Source organism: Camelus dromedarius, chromosome 4, assembly GCF_036321535.1.
Source record: "Camelus dromedarius isolate mCamDro1 chromosome 4, mCamDro1.pat, whole genome shotgun sequence".
Taxonomy (NCBI): domain Eukaryota; kingdom Metazoa; phylum Chordata; class Mammalia; order Artiodactyla; family Camelidae; genus Camelus; species Camelus dromedarius.
The window spans coordinates 91,420,971-91,437,583 of NC_087439.1; the positions used below are offsets into that span (position 1 = coordinate 91,420,971).

General features: G+C 39.6%; 1 protein-coding gene across 4 annotated transcripts in view; it reads left to right on the forward strand.

The window, feature by feature from the left end:
* Nucleotides 1-16,613, forward strand: part of DIS3L2 (DIS3 like 3'-5' exoribonuclease 2) — a 321,790-nt gene that overhangs the window by 39,623 nt on the left and 265,554 nt on the right. For 3 of the 4 annotated variants that reach the window (XM_064485261.1, XM_064485263.1, XM_064485262.1), the window contains exons 2-4: nt 3,080-3,228; nt 3,731-3,888; nt 11,756-11,809. In XM_064485261.1, the coding sequence (XP_064341331.1) occupies nt 3,177-3,228; nt 3,731-3,888; nt 11,756-11,809 (264 nt within the window). In that variant the 5' untranslated portion in view covers nt 3,080-3,176. The remainder of the gene's footprint in view (nt 1-3,079; nt 3,229-3,730; nt 3,889-11,755; nt 11,810-16,613) is intronic. The other variant, XM_064485264.1, reaches the window with a different exon arrangement.

The following is a 16,613-nucleotide window of genomic DNA, read 5'->3' on the forward strand; positions in this document are numbered from 1 at the left end:
CGCTCTCCAGGAGCTAGTGAGCAGTTGGGTAGTATATTAGTGGCCCTCATTCGGGAAGCTGGTGAGGATTAGAAACTGACTTGTGCTTTCAGTGTCTCGGGGTAGGAAGTGCCCAGGATTTCTCCAGGCTTAGTGGGCCCTCACAACTGCATCACTGGGAAAGGAAGGTTGCTTGTTTGTTTAGGTTCTGCTTAGCATCTTATATACTCAGAATCTTCCTATCTCCTTCCAGTGCTCTGATTCTCAAAGTCAGGCTTTGACTCTCTGCTCAGCTGTCTGGCTTATTGCCACCTTGGTTTCCTGGGCCCTGTGTTTTCCATTCTTTGCTGATTTGTTTTTAGTGTGGTTTCCCTGAATGACCCTGCTTTGCTTGGTGTTCTCACTGCTTGTTCATGAAAACAGACTCATCTAGTCATTTAAGGAGTGATTATTAAGCTATTCTATTCTAGGAACTGTGGGAGCCAGCGGGGTTGCAGTAATGAGCCCAACCAAACATTCCTTGTCTTCCTGAGCTAGAGAGAAAAGCTAGGGGTAAGTCGTACCAGCTGAGATATTTGCTGTGAAGGAAAGTTACAGATGCAGCTGACCTATGGACATTTGAGTCGAGACCTGTGTACCTCCATCTCACTTAATTGGCAGTAACTCCCCTTAATTTTGAACTCTTGCCTCTATCAAGACTTGACATGAAGTGCTCCATTTTTGATTCTGGCTCTTGTTTTTGGATTGTCTTTCTCCTGCTTGCAGCTTGCCCCAACCCCACCTCCCACCCAAGGCTGCCATTATTTATATTCTTACTCAGCAGTCAGGGGAGACCCTAATCATGAACCTGTTTTCCTTGGAAGTTATTTTCTCCCTTGTTTTCTTATCAACAGACTCTATTGGTTTTTTTCCCTATATCTTTATTAGCTTCTTTGTATATTTTCTACTTCTTCCTCTGCATTTCCTAAAAGTTGCTCTAAGCCAGAATTTGTCTTAGGCCCTCTTCTGTATCACCTTACCATTTTTTGGCAATCTCCTCTAATCTAGAAAACTTTGGGTTACCATTTTTATGCAAATGGCTTGCTGTTTATCTCTAAATTGTGCTCCAATTTTCAAGTATTTGGTGTAGAAGTATGCGTTTCCATGTGTGGAGGTATATATAGAGGTGTGTATTGCCATGTAGAGGTATGTCATACCCCAAGTAGAATGCATCATCCTCTCTGATTTAGTGATGTTATCATCTCCCAGTCTCCTTACTTGAAATCTCAGAGCATTGTCACTCCCTTGCCCTCCTTCAGACATGCCTGGTTGCCAAGTGGTGCCAGTTTGTCCTGTGTAATATCGTGGTAATAAGGCTCTTTTCGTTTCATTGTCTGAAGCTGCAACTCTAATTCAGGCCTCCCTTTCCTTTCACCCAGTCTGTTCTGGTCCTTTCCTAAGGTGCAGCTTCTGCCAGTCTTTCTCAACTCCAGATGACTAAATGCTACACCAGGATAATTTCTCCTGAAACGTTTCTCTGACCTCTTGTTCTTCTCTTCTGCTCATTCATGCTTCTGAAATTCCTACCGCCTTTGAGAAACTGGGCTAGTTTTGTAGACCTTCCAAATTGTTTTATTTTCCTTGTCCCTGCCTCCCTTCATATAGGCTGGACCTTATCCAAATGGAATTACCTTTGCAAGAACCTGTCTCTGTTTTTCTGTTTGTATCTCTATTTTTGTTTCCTTTTGCCAGCAGTATGCTTTTCTCACATTCTCAGTTCATAAAATCTTTCCTGAAGCTCTCCTAGATTTCCTGACCTGGAAAGACTCCCCCATCATATGTACATTTACCCATACTTAAAAAACAAAGTGCTTATCACTTCCCCACTTTTATTAATTGTTCTTCAAGATGATTTTTATAAGTCTGATTAATTTTTGTATCCTTCATTGTATCTGTTATAGTACCTTGCAGAAATATTTGTTGAATTAATGAGTGGATGAATGTATTTCTGAATGAAAGCAGCAGATGGTCTGGACTCCTCTATGTGCCTTTTCCACTACCTTGTTGTTTATCTGACACCATCGGTTTCTCTCCCTTCCTGCAACTTTTTGGCTTTATCTTTGAACCTCTTCATGTATCACTAAGTGGCCTGTTACTCTTTGTCTCTGTTGCTTCTCTTCTCTTGAGTTAGTATTAATTTCAATATAAAGAAAAATTACATCATTTTGGTGAAGGATGTGTGGGAAATTTAGAGGAAATGGAAGCTAGTGTTCAGAATGACATCTTGATCCACTTTATGGGAAAGCAGTCTGCCCACCCGGATTTTGAAGATTTGCAAGTATAGTCTTGAATCCTGGGCTGGTGGCCAGCAGATAGTAGAAAGTAGACATTGTGATGACATGTTCAGTATCCAGGTGGAAGGCCAGGGGCCAGCTGCAGGGCCAACATTCCAGTCTGCTGATCCAGGCAGCCGCCTTGTATTCCTTAGGAACAGCTGCCTGAGCTTCTGGTCAGATGATTGGTTTGAAGTAATGGCAGGTAAGAGTAAGAAGTAGATGTCTAACTACAATATTGCCATTTTTTAAAAGCTAGTGAACCATCTGGGATTCCCTGGATAGTTTTGGACATCAGGCTATGACCATAAATTAGGTTCTGTTGATGAATTCTAAGGAATTAATTGGTTTCATAGAAGAATATCATTTGTCCAAGGTTAAACTTACAAAGTTCTGCATCTCTTGAGTATCTGGTTTAGTAGCCTTTAGATTCTAGATCTTTCTGTCACTTTCCAAAACCATATTCCCTCCTGCTCTTGTGCATGTCACAAGCTGAACAGAACTGCAGAACATCTTAATTTCCACCTCATTGCCCTATTTGTGGAGGTTTTTAGTTGAAATGACCCAAACAAGCAGGCTGGTGATACCCATGAGAATGAAGGCCTTGAGAAAAAACTCAGGACAGATGGTGTGCTTGACTGACTGCCCCGGAGAAAGTGATGCCAGGACCCAGGAGGGACACCACATTTCCTTTGCCATCCAAGTACATCTAAGTACTAAATTTCCAAGGCCACAGAGGAGGCTTCAAGTTAACTGCTCTTTAATCACTTATCTCTCTTTGGTTTCAGCTAGTGACAACTGAGCTGCTCAAGGCAGGAAGAACTCTAAGCTGAGCAGTGGAGGTCCTCCTGGATCTGGAGAGAAGAGGTGACCTTGGAACCAGTAATGAGCCATCCTAACTATCGGCTGAACCTCCGGCCCCTAAGGACCCCCAGAGGTAGCAAAAGGAAAATGGAATCTACTCTAGCAACTGGAGACCTGAAATAAAAGTGGAATGGAGATCAGGGCAGGCCTTAGGACTGAGGGGGACTGTAATTCTTTTGGTGACCTGTTAAATATTCTCCTGTGTTATTTATTCTAGAATTGTGTGGTTTCTTGTTGTCTTTATTGTTATATTGAGTACAGTTATTTAATTTCCTCTAGAAAAGTGATCATCTTTTAGCAATTCCTATTTTTAAGAGTTTGTGTCCATAAATAGCAATGCATACTGAACCCATTATTCAAGCTATGTTGTGGTGCTGATTTAAAATTCAGGTCTCATCTGTGTGCCTTTTCTTCATGTTTCCTAACTCATTTTTCCTTTTTATGACTATCTGAAATCATTATCAGGGAGTTTCATTCTCTTTTTAATCTTTTTAAACTTAAAAGATAAAATACCTCCAGTTTTAAAAATACAGAGATGTTTGAGGAAAGAGTTGATTGCTGCCTCGTGTTTCTAGGTGTGTCCTCTTTGGTTGGTCCACATGGTGTTGGTGCTTCGCCAGGTGACAAAAAGTCAAAGAACAAGACCGCACGAGGGAAGAAGAAGAGCATATTTGAAACCTACATGTCCAAGGAAGATGTTTCAGAAGGCTTGAAGAGAGGAACACTTATCCAGGTGCTTAAAACATACTAGAAGGCTATTCCTTGACTATGTTGAATCAGAAGTAATCTATTACTCATTAAACTTTTTGTGGGTGTGCTGTGTGCTTTGAGAGAAATGAAGACATAAGAGGCCCAGAGCTTCCTGCTTCTTAGATCTGCAAGGCAATTAGAGGTGGTAAGTGCCACAAGCCTGAGAGAAAGTGCTCTGAGATTTGAGAGGAGAAGGCCCTTACTTCTGGTTAGTTAGGGTTGTCTAGGAATTCTTTCTTGGAAGGAATATATTAGATCCAGGCCATAGATTGGTGCAGTTTGAATTTTGAATAAGTGAAGGGGAGAGAAAGAGCTTTACAAAAGACCAGTGTGAGCTACTAAGACAGAAGTGGGATACAGGGTGTGGCTTCAACAACCAGTTTGCGTGGAGCACATGGATGCTGAATGACAGAGAATAAGGTTGAAAAGGAAACAGTAAACAGCAGCAGACAATATCTTTTGAGTGCTTTATAGTTTACAAAGTATTACCAGCTAATTCTGCAGTTTGGCTCAGCAAACATTTATTGAGTATCCGCTGTGAGCCAGTTTATAGTTAGGAGCACACCGCATGGATGCTCCTGAGATGAAGGTGGATGAGATTGCCTTTCTGTACTTTGAGCTTGCAGCCCAGCACTGGAGCAGGTAGTTGTATGTACAGATGATCTAAGGATAAAGGGTTAGTGCTCAGATAAAAGTGTGACCAGGGTTTATGGGAGAATGTTGGGGGAAACCGGGAAACTGTACAGGGTGACACCCGTGGTGAATATTGAAAGATGACTCATTTGGGCCTATTAAGTGAGTGATATCAGTGTGGGAAGGAAGTAGGGAGAGTCAGTGACACTACTGAAAACATGAACTGAGAAATAATATAGAGCAAGGCGGATTAGGTCTCCTTAGGCATGAACTCTGAGGCAGATAGTAGGTAACGAGATGAAGAGGGAGGAGGGGCCACATATTCTTTGAATTAGATCTATTTTATAATTCTTAGATCAGTATAAAAACATTACCATGTGTTACCTGACTCACTTGAAAATGTTGACTGTGTTCCATTTTCTCTTATTCTGAGTGCCCAGCTTCTATATTTGTGTTCTGGCCTGGAGATCCAGCCAATGAACAGATACTGTCATCTTCTCTTCCTTTTTATCCTCTTTTTGTATTTACCTGTGGCCAAGTACACATGTGTTTAATATAGACTCTTGAGTGGAAAATTGTTTTTAACACATTAGTTGCTTATTCTGATTTTAGAAGTACAGTTGGCTTTTTTTTTTTTTTTTAAACTTCCCTTGGATTTCCTGGATAAGGCCTCTCAGGAAATTTGAAGCTGCAGTTGGACATTTGTCCATTCATAAATCTTTTCATTTGCTGTTTATTATTCAGTGCACACACTGAACTCCATTTTATCTACAAGTTTCTTGGCCCTCATCTTGTTTTGTGTATGAGGACCAGTCATGCTTTTCCCATTCTCAGCTCCTGCCATTCTCTTCCAGCACGCTCTGCTCCATTCACCCTGATCTTCAAAACTTTTCCCGTAAAAACTCTGCTCTTTGATTACTCTGTGACTCTGTACTCACTGTTCCTGGTGCTTGGAATACTTTCTCCCACTATCTTAATGTAATCGTCCTTGACCTTACCTGAATGTCCCCCTTTTATGAAGCCTCACTTTAATTCTCCAAGCAGAATCAGCTGTTACCGCTTTCCTGAAGTTGACTTTTTAGTTTACCGTTTATTCTAAACTTATTACCATTTCTTGGCACTTATGCTTCCTCAAATAGAGTGTTCACTTCCTTGTGGGCAGGTTCATGTCTTACTCCCACAAATTAACCTAATGCCTGGCATTTGATTGATACTTAATAAGTTTATATTGGATAAATACTTGTTTACTGACTGAGTAAAGAATCAAAGTACTGTCTTTGAAGAAGTGTGAGAGGAACCTTGGTTGTTACAACTTGGAAGAAAAATTGCTTATAATTTTGGTTATAGAATTTACAGAGAGAGGCTGAGGGAAATACTATGCAATGGTATTATTTATACTCCTTCCTATTAATTTTTGCTTTTGAAGCAACTCTTTGCTAATATTAAAACAAAAAGTTGATCAATATAACAACTCTCATTCCCAGAAGTTTGTAAGTGATTCCTCCTGGCCTGTGACATCATGAGACTCAGCAGCCAGAGCCTCCCCCCACAGATGAGAACAGTTGTTCTTTGCAGATGGGAAGGGAATGGGTTCCAGATATGAGGTCACTGTGTGAAATATACAACACTGTAAATAAGATTTTTCATAGGCAGAGAAACAGAGTCCATCTGTGCAGGCCTTGATGGGTAAGGTAAAAAGCTAGACAAGAAAAGATATTTGAATGCTGTTGGAGAAAATTAAATTGATTAAATATGTATATATATTTATTTTTACATTTTTTAAATGTAAGCATTTGTTAACTTTTGTGTTCACACTTAAGTATAGTGTGACATCCTTTTTCTTTTCCTCATCCGGAGAAGAAACTTGTACTGAACGATAGAGATATTTTTAGATAGAGGAAAAATATTTTCATTTTATTTTCAATACTTTGCCCAATAATTTGACATTTCATTAGTGGTTTGCCCTATATGGTGAAGAGTAGTCCACAGAGACCAAAGAAATCTCTTTCCTGTGTTTGAATTGACCAGTAGTAACACATGATCATGTATATGTAGTTTTGAAATTTTTTTGGTAAACAAGTTCTCACATCAAAGAGTATATGTTTTTTCTCACTCCATAGGTACAGTATTGGGAGGTTGTTATGGGAGATGTTAGGGGAAATGAGAGTGTGGGATAGAGAGGCCTGGAAGGGACTTAGCTTTGGGGTGATGACCAAAGTGATATTGAAGTAATAGTGAAGTATGAAGATAGTAGAATTGGCTGGTTTCATGTTCCTAGCTGGTTCTTTGGCAAAAGGTGGTTCAGACTGAGCCACCAGGGCTGTATGAGGCATGAAGTCACATTTCCCCTAGAATAAAATGTTAATGTAAAGTAATGGGACCTTGAAAGAAATTGTAGTCCAGGACAACAGGACATGATGGGCTAGTGTCTAGGACCTTCACCATTTGTTAAGAGTAAAATTAGAGAACACTTGGGTGTGAGTTAAAGGGAGGAATAGTGACATTACAGTGAACTGCCCAGTCGTTTAGAAGGAACAGATGATATTCAAAACATTAATGCCAGGTGGTAGGAGAACTTCTACTCTGCAGACGTTAATTAATTAGCCCAACAAGTGTTTCTTGACTGCCTACTAAGTGCCAAGCATATACCAGTATGTAGATAGGCAATTCACTGGAGGAGATAGAAAAAAACAACTAGGGAAATAAAGAGGAAATTATGGCCTGTGATGCATGCTAACAGGGAAGTAAGAAAGATGAAAGAGGATAATTAGAGAGAGCCACTTGACATAGGGTGTTTAGGCCTCTCCGAGGAGGTGATCTCTGAGATGAGATCTGCAGGTTGGAAAAAATGAGCCAGCCATTTGAAGAATTAGCAAAAGAACATTACAGGCAGAGATATCAGCTAGTAGAAGAATGGCAAGCAGAAAAAGCCTTGATGTTTCTGAGGACCAAGAAGAAAGCCTATTAGATGTAGTGAGCAAAGGGAATTACAATATGGTAATAAATTGGAAAGGTAGGCAGTTGCTAAATCATGTAGGGTCTCTAGGCGGTATTGGAGAGTTGGATTTTATTTAAGAACAATGGAGATTCACTGAATTGTATTAAGCAGGGGAAGGACATGATCTATTTTATGCTTTTAAAACAACTCTCTGGCAACTGTGAGATGAACAGCCTAGAGTGGAACCTGGGAGAACATGTAGAAGGCTGTCAGAGTCAATCAGGCAAGAAAATGTGGAGATGTGACCAAGGGTGGTGGCAGTGAAGATGGAGAGAAATGGATGGATTTGGCACTAGTACTGGCATGACATGCTGATGGATGAAATGTGGAAGGTAAGGCAAAGGGAGTGATAAAGGATGACTCCTAAGTTTTTTAGTTGGGTAAAGGATGGATGATGTTGCCACTAGCCAAGATACAGAAGGTTGAAAGTTGCAGTGTGGTACTGGTTTCTGGGGAGAAGTGAGCAGGTGGCATAAATGAGTGAAGAGGCCCTGATGGTGACTATGGCAAATAGAGAGGCAGTCTGCAGCAGTTACGAGCAAGGACTTTGACACCAGACTGCTTGGTCTTGAATGTGGTATGAAAGTGGGCACATCTCAGTGCCTCTATTTCTTCATTTTATAAAAAAGAGGGTAATAGTACCTTTCTCATAGGGTTGTTTTGAGGGTTAAATTAGTTGGTAGATAAAGCTCTTAAAACAGTGTGTGACGTGATAAACTGGTATGTTACTTGTGACTGTTTTTATTGCTATACAAGAAGCATCTGTTATCCAGTTCAGGTGGTTGCTGCCATGTAGGGTTAGCTAGTTTTTCAAGAAAATCTGGAAATACATATTTATGTGTGAAATTCCTCAGTTTTAAGCATATTCAAACATCCTGTAAGCCAAATAAAACATGTTTGTGATTGCCAAGTTAGGCTAATTAGCCCAGTTGTGTGATATTTCTCTATAGTAATATTCAGCTCCTTGGGTGTAAGGATGGGGAAGGCAGATAGCTGGAGTCAACTGAAAGTGAGGTTTTGCTAGTTGAATACAAGAGGAAGTGTGGACCCAAGGCTCAGGATTTGTAAGGGCAGTAGGTACTGACAGGCCATGTTAACGAGGTAGCCAAGGAAGGGAATGAATGTAGTGGGAGAACGATAAATGGTAAAAATGTGGTAAGGTCCCTGGATTGGAAGTCTTGGTGAAGATGAAGAATTGTTGAAGTGGAATTTCTACCTTAGTGACCTGGAAGGATAGAAGATTGTGATCAGAAAGTGTGATACTTGATTTTAAAATCAATGTTTGGAGGTGGTGTAGTTAGCAATGATAACAAGATATAGGCTGTGAACATGGGAGAGAGTGACTAGGGTGGGTGGGCTAGAGTGTCTGGCGAGGGTTGCCTGATCATCCATGTGGATGTGAGGTCCCATAAATGTTTATAGGAATGAGGCTGGAGAGAAACAGAGTGTGCTAAGAGGCAAAACATTAGTAAATCAGGGTTACGATCAGGAGGTTTGATGATGACAGTACCAGGGAGGTACAGCAGGAGCTAAACGTGAACTTCTAAGGGTCTGGGGGTTTTGAGAGAGAATGAGGGGGAAATAATTTTAAAGCTGCAATGGGGAAGTTGAGGGAAAACATTCTTCCTCTAGTCCCTGAGATATACAGAGTAGGAGAGAGAAAATTGGCTCCCTTTGAGAGCTCTTAAAGGGAAGTGATCACATCAGAGGACAGCCAGGTTTCAATTGAGGCAAGGAGGCACTGGAGCATTCAGAAAAGAGATGGAGGTTGTAGGAGCCTCACCAGTCAATTTCAGGCCTAGGAAAGAGTTGAGGATGAGGGGTGATGGTTTGGGGCAGATTAGGTGATGGTCATAAAAATATGGAAATATAAGTTCTGGGCTTATGTAGGTGAGTGGGACAAATCATCTGCTAGAAGTCTTTTTCAGTTTCAGGGCCATTTCTTGACATGCTTTACTGACAGCTTCTTCCGTCAGGCTGTGGGGATGACTCTGCTAGGCTGTGGGGATGACTCTGCTCTGCTGTGGAACTCTGCTGGAGTTTATTCTTAGTGTGATCCGTGCTCTCAGCGGGTCTGTTCCTGAGGTCCAGTTCTTAAGAGTATGCTCCAGTCAAACGGCAAATGTTTTTCTTGAACAGGCTTCTATCCTTCCCTGTATGCTTCTATATCTCAGGAAGTTTGGGGTAGACAATCAAGGATAGAATCTTTTAGGTCCTTTTAATATTTGTGTTTTTAAATAGAGCCAAGAAATGTATAATAACTATAAATGGAGTATAACCTTTAAAAATTATGGATCATTGTGTTATACACCTGTAACTTATATACTATTGTACATCAACTCTATCTCATTAAAAAAAAATCACATACACAAAATAGAGGTAAGATACAGCCGTGAGCCACCTCTTTCTCCTCAGCCTCGCCTTGGTCTCTCTCAGTGCTCTGTAATGAAAGGTGCTTTCAAAGCAGAAGACATTCTCTTCTCTGTACTCCTTCATGTACTAACCATTCACTTGAAGCTTATCACTTGAGCTTGAATTGATGATAGAAGAATAACAATTGAAAGAAAACTTAGGTCAAAAAATGAATTTTAAAAATTAACTTCAATGAATTCACTGTTATGTGTTTGGAATGTCTTCCCCTCACTGGACTGTAAGCTCTGAGGGGCAGAGACTGTCAGTTATTACTCTATTGTGTCCCCATCACTTAGCATAGTGCCTGTCATGCTAGTTGTCAGGAAATATTTGTTATGTGAGTAGATGAATATTTAGGATAAATGTAATAAGCCTTTTTCCTTTCTCCCCAACAACAAATTGCTGTCCTAAAAATGAAATTGCAGTGACATTAATGGAAAGGGACTGGCCTCAGGGAACTTTGCCTGCCTTATCTCCCAGCCCCTCTCCCTCTTCCCCTAGTACTGCAAGATGGTAGAAGAGAATTTGCCTTCTTAATCACTCTTGCCTAAATTTCCCTTCTGGTTTATCTCAAGTTTGGCTCCTCCTTCAAGTGTCAGGTTGGACACCATCTCTGGAGCCTTTCCTAGTGCCCTCAGCTGAAAGTAGGCTGTTCCCTCACTTATGGCATTCTTCATGTTTTAATTTATAAACAAGAACTGAGCTTGATTATCATTTTCCTTCCAATATTTTCTGTCTCAGGGGCTTGGATATAAGCAGAATTCAATAAATAATGATTGAATTAAGGACTGAAAGAAGATTTCTAGTAGTCTGTGGGATTTAACACAGTGGTATAAACTGTTGCGTGGAAATTTGTGATTTAAACATGGTTGTACCAGTGAAAGAAAGAATTATTTTCTGCTTTATTTTATGCCCTCACCTATTTTGTTAATCGTGTATCTTTGAGTCTTTCAATATTTTAGAGGGGAAATGTTATTTAAAACACTTACTCAAGACACCCTTTGAGTCTGGCTTTTAGGAAAATAACTGCCTCCATCTATGTGTTCCAGTGGCCTTCAAATGCGGCTGTAAGTGGGGAGGGTTACAGCTTCCTGCAAGAGCCTAAAATACTGAACTGCTATTGAAGAGGGCCCCCACCTGCACCTCTGTGCATAAATAGAAGCAGACCCTGATTTGGTGCTGGAATAACATGAAATTGAAGGCAAACTGGGTGGCCTGGCCGTTGGAGCCAGGATTCCCATTTACATTAAGAGTTGGTTCTGGACCATTTTGAATTATTGACTCATTCGGCTCTGCAGAGGGGCCAAAGTAAAAATTATGCATCCAGTCCCTTGAGGCTGAGTAGTCAGCTTGGAAATCAACCTGCATCACTTTGAAGATTGTCACAGAAACAAGCAGTTTTGGAAAGGTCTTAAAGAATAAACAAGGCCATTGTGTGGTGGGGTGTAATCCCCAGATAACCTTGTTCTTTAAGTTTTAAATTTGAAGACTATCATACAGGGGCACATAAAATCTCAACAGTTGCCACTTTCCCACTCCACGCCAAGCTCTGTCGCTTCTCACCTCTGCCCGTTCACAGCAAGGTGCCAGTGTGAGCTTTCAATTTTTGATGGAACTCTGTGTTATAGACATCAGTGTAAATCGTGTTTCATGGATTTAATGAATAGTTCTCATACATCTAACTTGTTTCCTAGATCGAACTGTTTATTAATTTTAAAACTTTTTATTGGATAATAACTTATGTATGGAAAAATCTTAAGTATGTAACTAGTTAAATTTACACAGATTTAATTTTTTTATTTTAAAGGGTGTATTGAGAATCAATCCGAAGAAGTTTCATGAAGCCTTCATTCCTTGCCCAGTAAGTTCAATAACTTTATAATAAACCTAATGTCACATTTAATTTTTTAGATGTGTTGTGAAACTGAAATCATATATTCTAACTAAAAAGCAGAGTAGTAAAACAAAATTGAGGATGGGCAAGGATTTGTTTCAAATTTAAACAAACAAAATTTGCCGTTGGTTAAGAACCCCTTCTGCCAGTCTTAAAATCACACGTCAAATGAAAGGGATGACATTTGTTACTAGGCTTCAGGGAGCAGCTGAGCCCATGCAGACACCCACCAGTTCTTGTAATTGGACGCCCTTGGTTTATAGTTTAAAAGGATTTATGGATTTTTCCACTGATTTAAGTTAATCTCTCCTAAACAAATACGCTATCTACTTTCAATCTACTGCATGAGCTAATCTACAAATTTGTCCAAAAATAATGTGCCATGCCTTTTTTTGGTGGAGGGAAGTCAGAATTTCTTACTTTACTTTTATGTAGGTGATAGGACTTGGTATAAGGCTTTTTATCGTTGGATCTTTATACAGTTTCTTAGGTTCATGACTCATTTTAACAGGCTCTCTCCCATTAAGGGACGTTCACTCTGCCATATAGTTAGCAGCAGGTCTCTGGATAAGGCTTGATTGTGCAAAGCTGAGAGAGCAATATTCTTAAATTCTTGACCTAACTTTTCCAGGATGCCATAAATAGGATAGCCATAAAATTAGGTTTTTCACAGTGGAAGAGACCATAGGAAGAAACTTTAGCTAATAGATGAAGAAATGGAATACATAGATTTCAGTTAACATATTTCATTACATGAAATGACAGGTTTAATGAGAATACAAGTTCAGTCATGTACTTCATAGGTATTATGTTTATTGTTGTTGTTACAATAACCTAAGAGCTATTCTAAAGCTCAGTTTAGTGCCTTTTCCCCTTGCCCTGTCTAGAAGCCAAGGATTCACATTTGTATCTCAAGTTGAGGTCTTACCCACTGGATTCGATAAAAAGTATCACATGTCACATTGTTCTCTCTTGAGTCACTTTCTGTTCCTATGACAGAACATGGTATATACACTGACCCTGGTGCTTAGATGATAGGATTGAGGGTCAGCTTGGAGGTAGCAGCTTAGCTGCAGAAGCAGTGTCATCATACGGTGGAAGCACAGTTGACATGGGTGTTAGATTCCAGAGTTTGCTCATAAGGTGAAAATCACATTCAGTCATCATAAAAATTACCCATGAAAATCTCCTAGGAGTATGCCATGTTGGAGATGGATAAACCATCTTGCAGTAAGTCTAGCATAGCCAGCGTTTTCTCCACATTAGAAAGAATGATTGTTTCTTCACTGGCATACCAATTGAAGGGGCTTAATTATATTAGAGGCCCCAGTGTGTGAAAAACATGGATTTGAGCATGAGCGTCACACCCAGTGCAATAAGAAGTTCACCCCGAGAGGCACATGGGAACTGAGCAGATTTCAAATCTCCTATCTCCTGTGCACATTGAGGTTTGCTCTCATTGATTGGAATGATAAGAGGAATTACATACAGCATTTTGAAAATTTTAGTGCTTCTTTTTCTCTTCCATGAGCACACAGTATTGAATTTCCCCTAAGTTAGATTCCTATTAGGCCAGCTCCTGACCTTAGGACGAAAGCACACATACCACATATGAAATATTTAAAAGTTATAAATCACACTAAGAAACTGTTAAGTAAAATACATACATGACAAACCAGATATATTCCTTGCCAAACGTATGTACCTCCATGTACTCAGGTTCAAATATAGAATTCTGAGACTCCTTGGAGCTCCATGCTGAAGTGTGGCTGCATGGAGTGGGTGTACCTCTGGCATACCCCTCTTTCCTTCCCAGTCCTGGCTCCCTGTCCTCTCTTTGCTGCCCTTTTGCCTCCTCCTCCTCCATTTAGTGAGGGCCCTTACATGCATCTAGGTGACCATCTTATCCTACATGTCTAAGCTCTGACCACTCCCCTTAGAAATATCTACCATTAGCCATCTGTGAAGTCCAGAGGTGCCACCTGTGATGTGGTCTGTTTGGGAAGACAGACTGGGGAAGATGCCTATATATGCCCTGGAAGTAGGCTTGGAGCCAATTACAAATGGGGATGCACTTTCATTTGGTCCTGAGAACTCCTTACCTGAGTGAGGAGGGGTGTGGCTGAAGGAGGGCCAGAGCAGAGGTCCTCTAAAGTCTGGACCTAATTATGTTCCTGTAAGTTAAATTCATGTGATTTAAACTTGCAAATGATGTGTTGCCACTGTTTAATCTGGTTTGTTAGAGGAAGTTAAGAAGCAAAAGTTATTGATGCTTCAAAAGCTCAAGTTGTTCTCCCACTTGAAATTGTGTTCCTGACATGTCCTATTTAGAATTTTTTAGCTAATCATGGTATTTGGATTGGCTTATTTCTATACCTCTTTTTCTGTCTTACCTGGCCGCTGATAGAGTAATAAAATTGTATCAGAGGGAGAAAAAATGCTTAATGACTCACCTCTAATTAATTAAGAGCAGACTACAAAAGCTCTATCAAGGCCCAGTTGTAAGTGATTGTAGATACTCTGGTGTTGGACACTGGAACAATTCTGCATTCTAGTTTTGTGGTCTTCTGGTCAGTTTCCAGTTTTAGAAGAATTATTGAAAGAAATATCGAAGAAGGAGATAGTAGAGGCACTGAGTTACATGTGGATAAATCCCACCACTGGTCTGGATTTCTGAGTGTACATAGCTCATGTCCGTGTCAACTGTGAACTTGTGTGAACTAGAAAAATGCTCACAGGTAGATTAGGAGGTAGGATAGCAGAATCAGGGCCTGATTGTTACCTGTTCCCTGCTTTAGCAGAGAGAGAATAAAGACAGGAATTGATAGAAAGATGTAGCTTCTGCTCTGACAATAAGAAATAGAAAAGTTTCCTCAATTGTAAAATGAAGGGTAGATTAAATATTGTCTAATATTCCTCACAACTTTAAAATTCTAAAGTTTTTTGAGAAACAAAAATAGAGTAGATTTGATGAAATTATTTAGGTTTATTCTTACTCTAAAGACAGTTGTGAACTTACACAATATCGCTTTCAAAATATCTACTTATGTCAACAGACTAGGCACAGTGAATTGATCATCAGGTATAAAAAAGTACTTTTTTTGTGGGGAATATGATTTAGTTTATTATAATTTCTACTCATAGAAAGTTGATATTTATTTTCTTATGACAAACCCAAAATATATGGGATAGGTTACTTCTGTGTGTACCTGCTAGTCTCCTGGTGTTCTCAATAAAAGTAAGGTACAGAGTTAAAATAAAACCATATGACTTTTTCAAGCAAAGCAAGATAAACTGATATTATTGAGATGCCTTTTTGAATCTATTTGGGGATAAGATGAAAAGGAGAAATGGACCAGATGTAAAAACCTAGATTTTTACAAAAAGCACAGTTTCTATTCTGAATTATATTGATGCAAGAAGTTCTGTAGCCTTTTTGTGCATCATATCATGGGAGTCACTCTTTGTACACCTGTGGAATTTATCTGGTCCAAAGGGAGCTATTCCATCCATGGAGGATGTTCTGACCATCATGGTGTACGTGGGTTGTCCTCCGCACTCCAGCCTCCTAAATATTTAATTCAGTTACCCCAGATCCCATTATATTTTCTCCAGGTTGCTCATTGTCTATTTTTCTTTTTTTATATTCTTTCTGATGGGTAGCATGGCTCTTCTGGCATTCTGGCATTCAAGTAAAGGACTGAACTCTTTGGCTTTAAAAAGTAGTTAGGAGGGATAACTCAAACTTTTAAAATATTGAGCTGTTCCCAAGTTTCTTATCTTTAAAATAAGAGATTCTGCAATAGATACAGGCTTCTGAATGAATCAATGAAGTAAGAGCTGAGTGGTGATGCAGTATCTATAGATTTGTGTATTGATCAAGGTTCAACTCAGCCCTGCTTTTCTTTCTGACAATATGTACATTTTATTCATCTTAAATTTCTAAGGTAAGGGTGGTGTAGCTGCTTATGAAAGAGGCGACTCATTGCATATATTTTGGCATGTGAGAATGACCTCCAGACAGCTTTATTTTCATTCGAGAGAAGTTGGAGAGATCTTGTTGCTTTACAAATTGGAGAAGGCAGTGATTGATATGTTGTGCAGCACTTCAGTTGTTCACTCTTTATTTATTGGTTGTCTCTTCCTATTTTTTTGAAAAGCTTGTTATGAGGTCAACTGCAGTAATTCTGTCTTTGTGGCTAACATGGTAGCTATTCCTTAGGGACTAGGGTGGGTCAAGTTTGGCAAAGTGTGCAGACCATGCTGCTAGCCCACGGCTAAATTAGAAACTGAACAGAAAGACTGTTCTAAAAGATCTTGAATGGTTTGTAATTGGAAACTATAAAAAAGTACTGAGTGTCTGAAATCCCATTTTGGAGGCAGTGGTGAATTTGGAATACTAATTTTAACTAAAATGTCATAATAATCACCTGCAGTCTGTTGAGTGTAACATCTATATCAAGTGTCTTTATTAGAAAATTTTGAGTGGTGGCTTTCCACACATGTTTGTTATTACCTTCTCTGAGGAAAATTAAAATTTTACTTCTCTCTAATCCTCTGAAAACAAGCACATAGTATAAACTCTAGGAAGGATGACAGGATAAGGGTACATGTTTGTGGATGAAACATTTAGAAAATATTTAAATATTTTCATGGAACTTTACTGCTGAAGTTATGCTTTTCTTAGCTACTTTCTACATTTAATTGTTTTTGTGTAGTAACTTGGTTTAATAAGAAGACTCTGTCACCTAATTCAGTTTGGCACTCGATA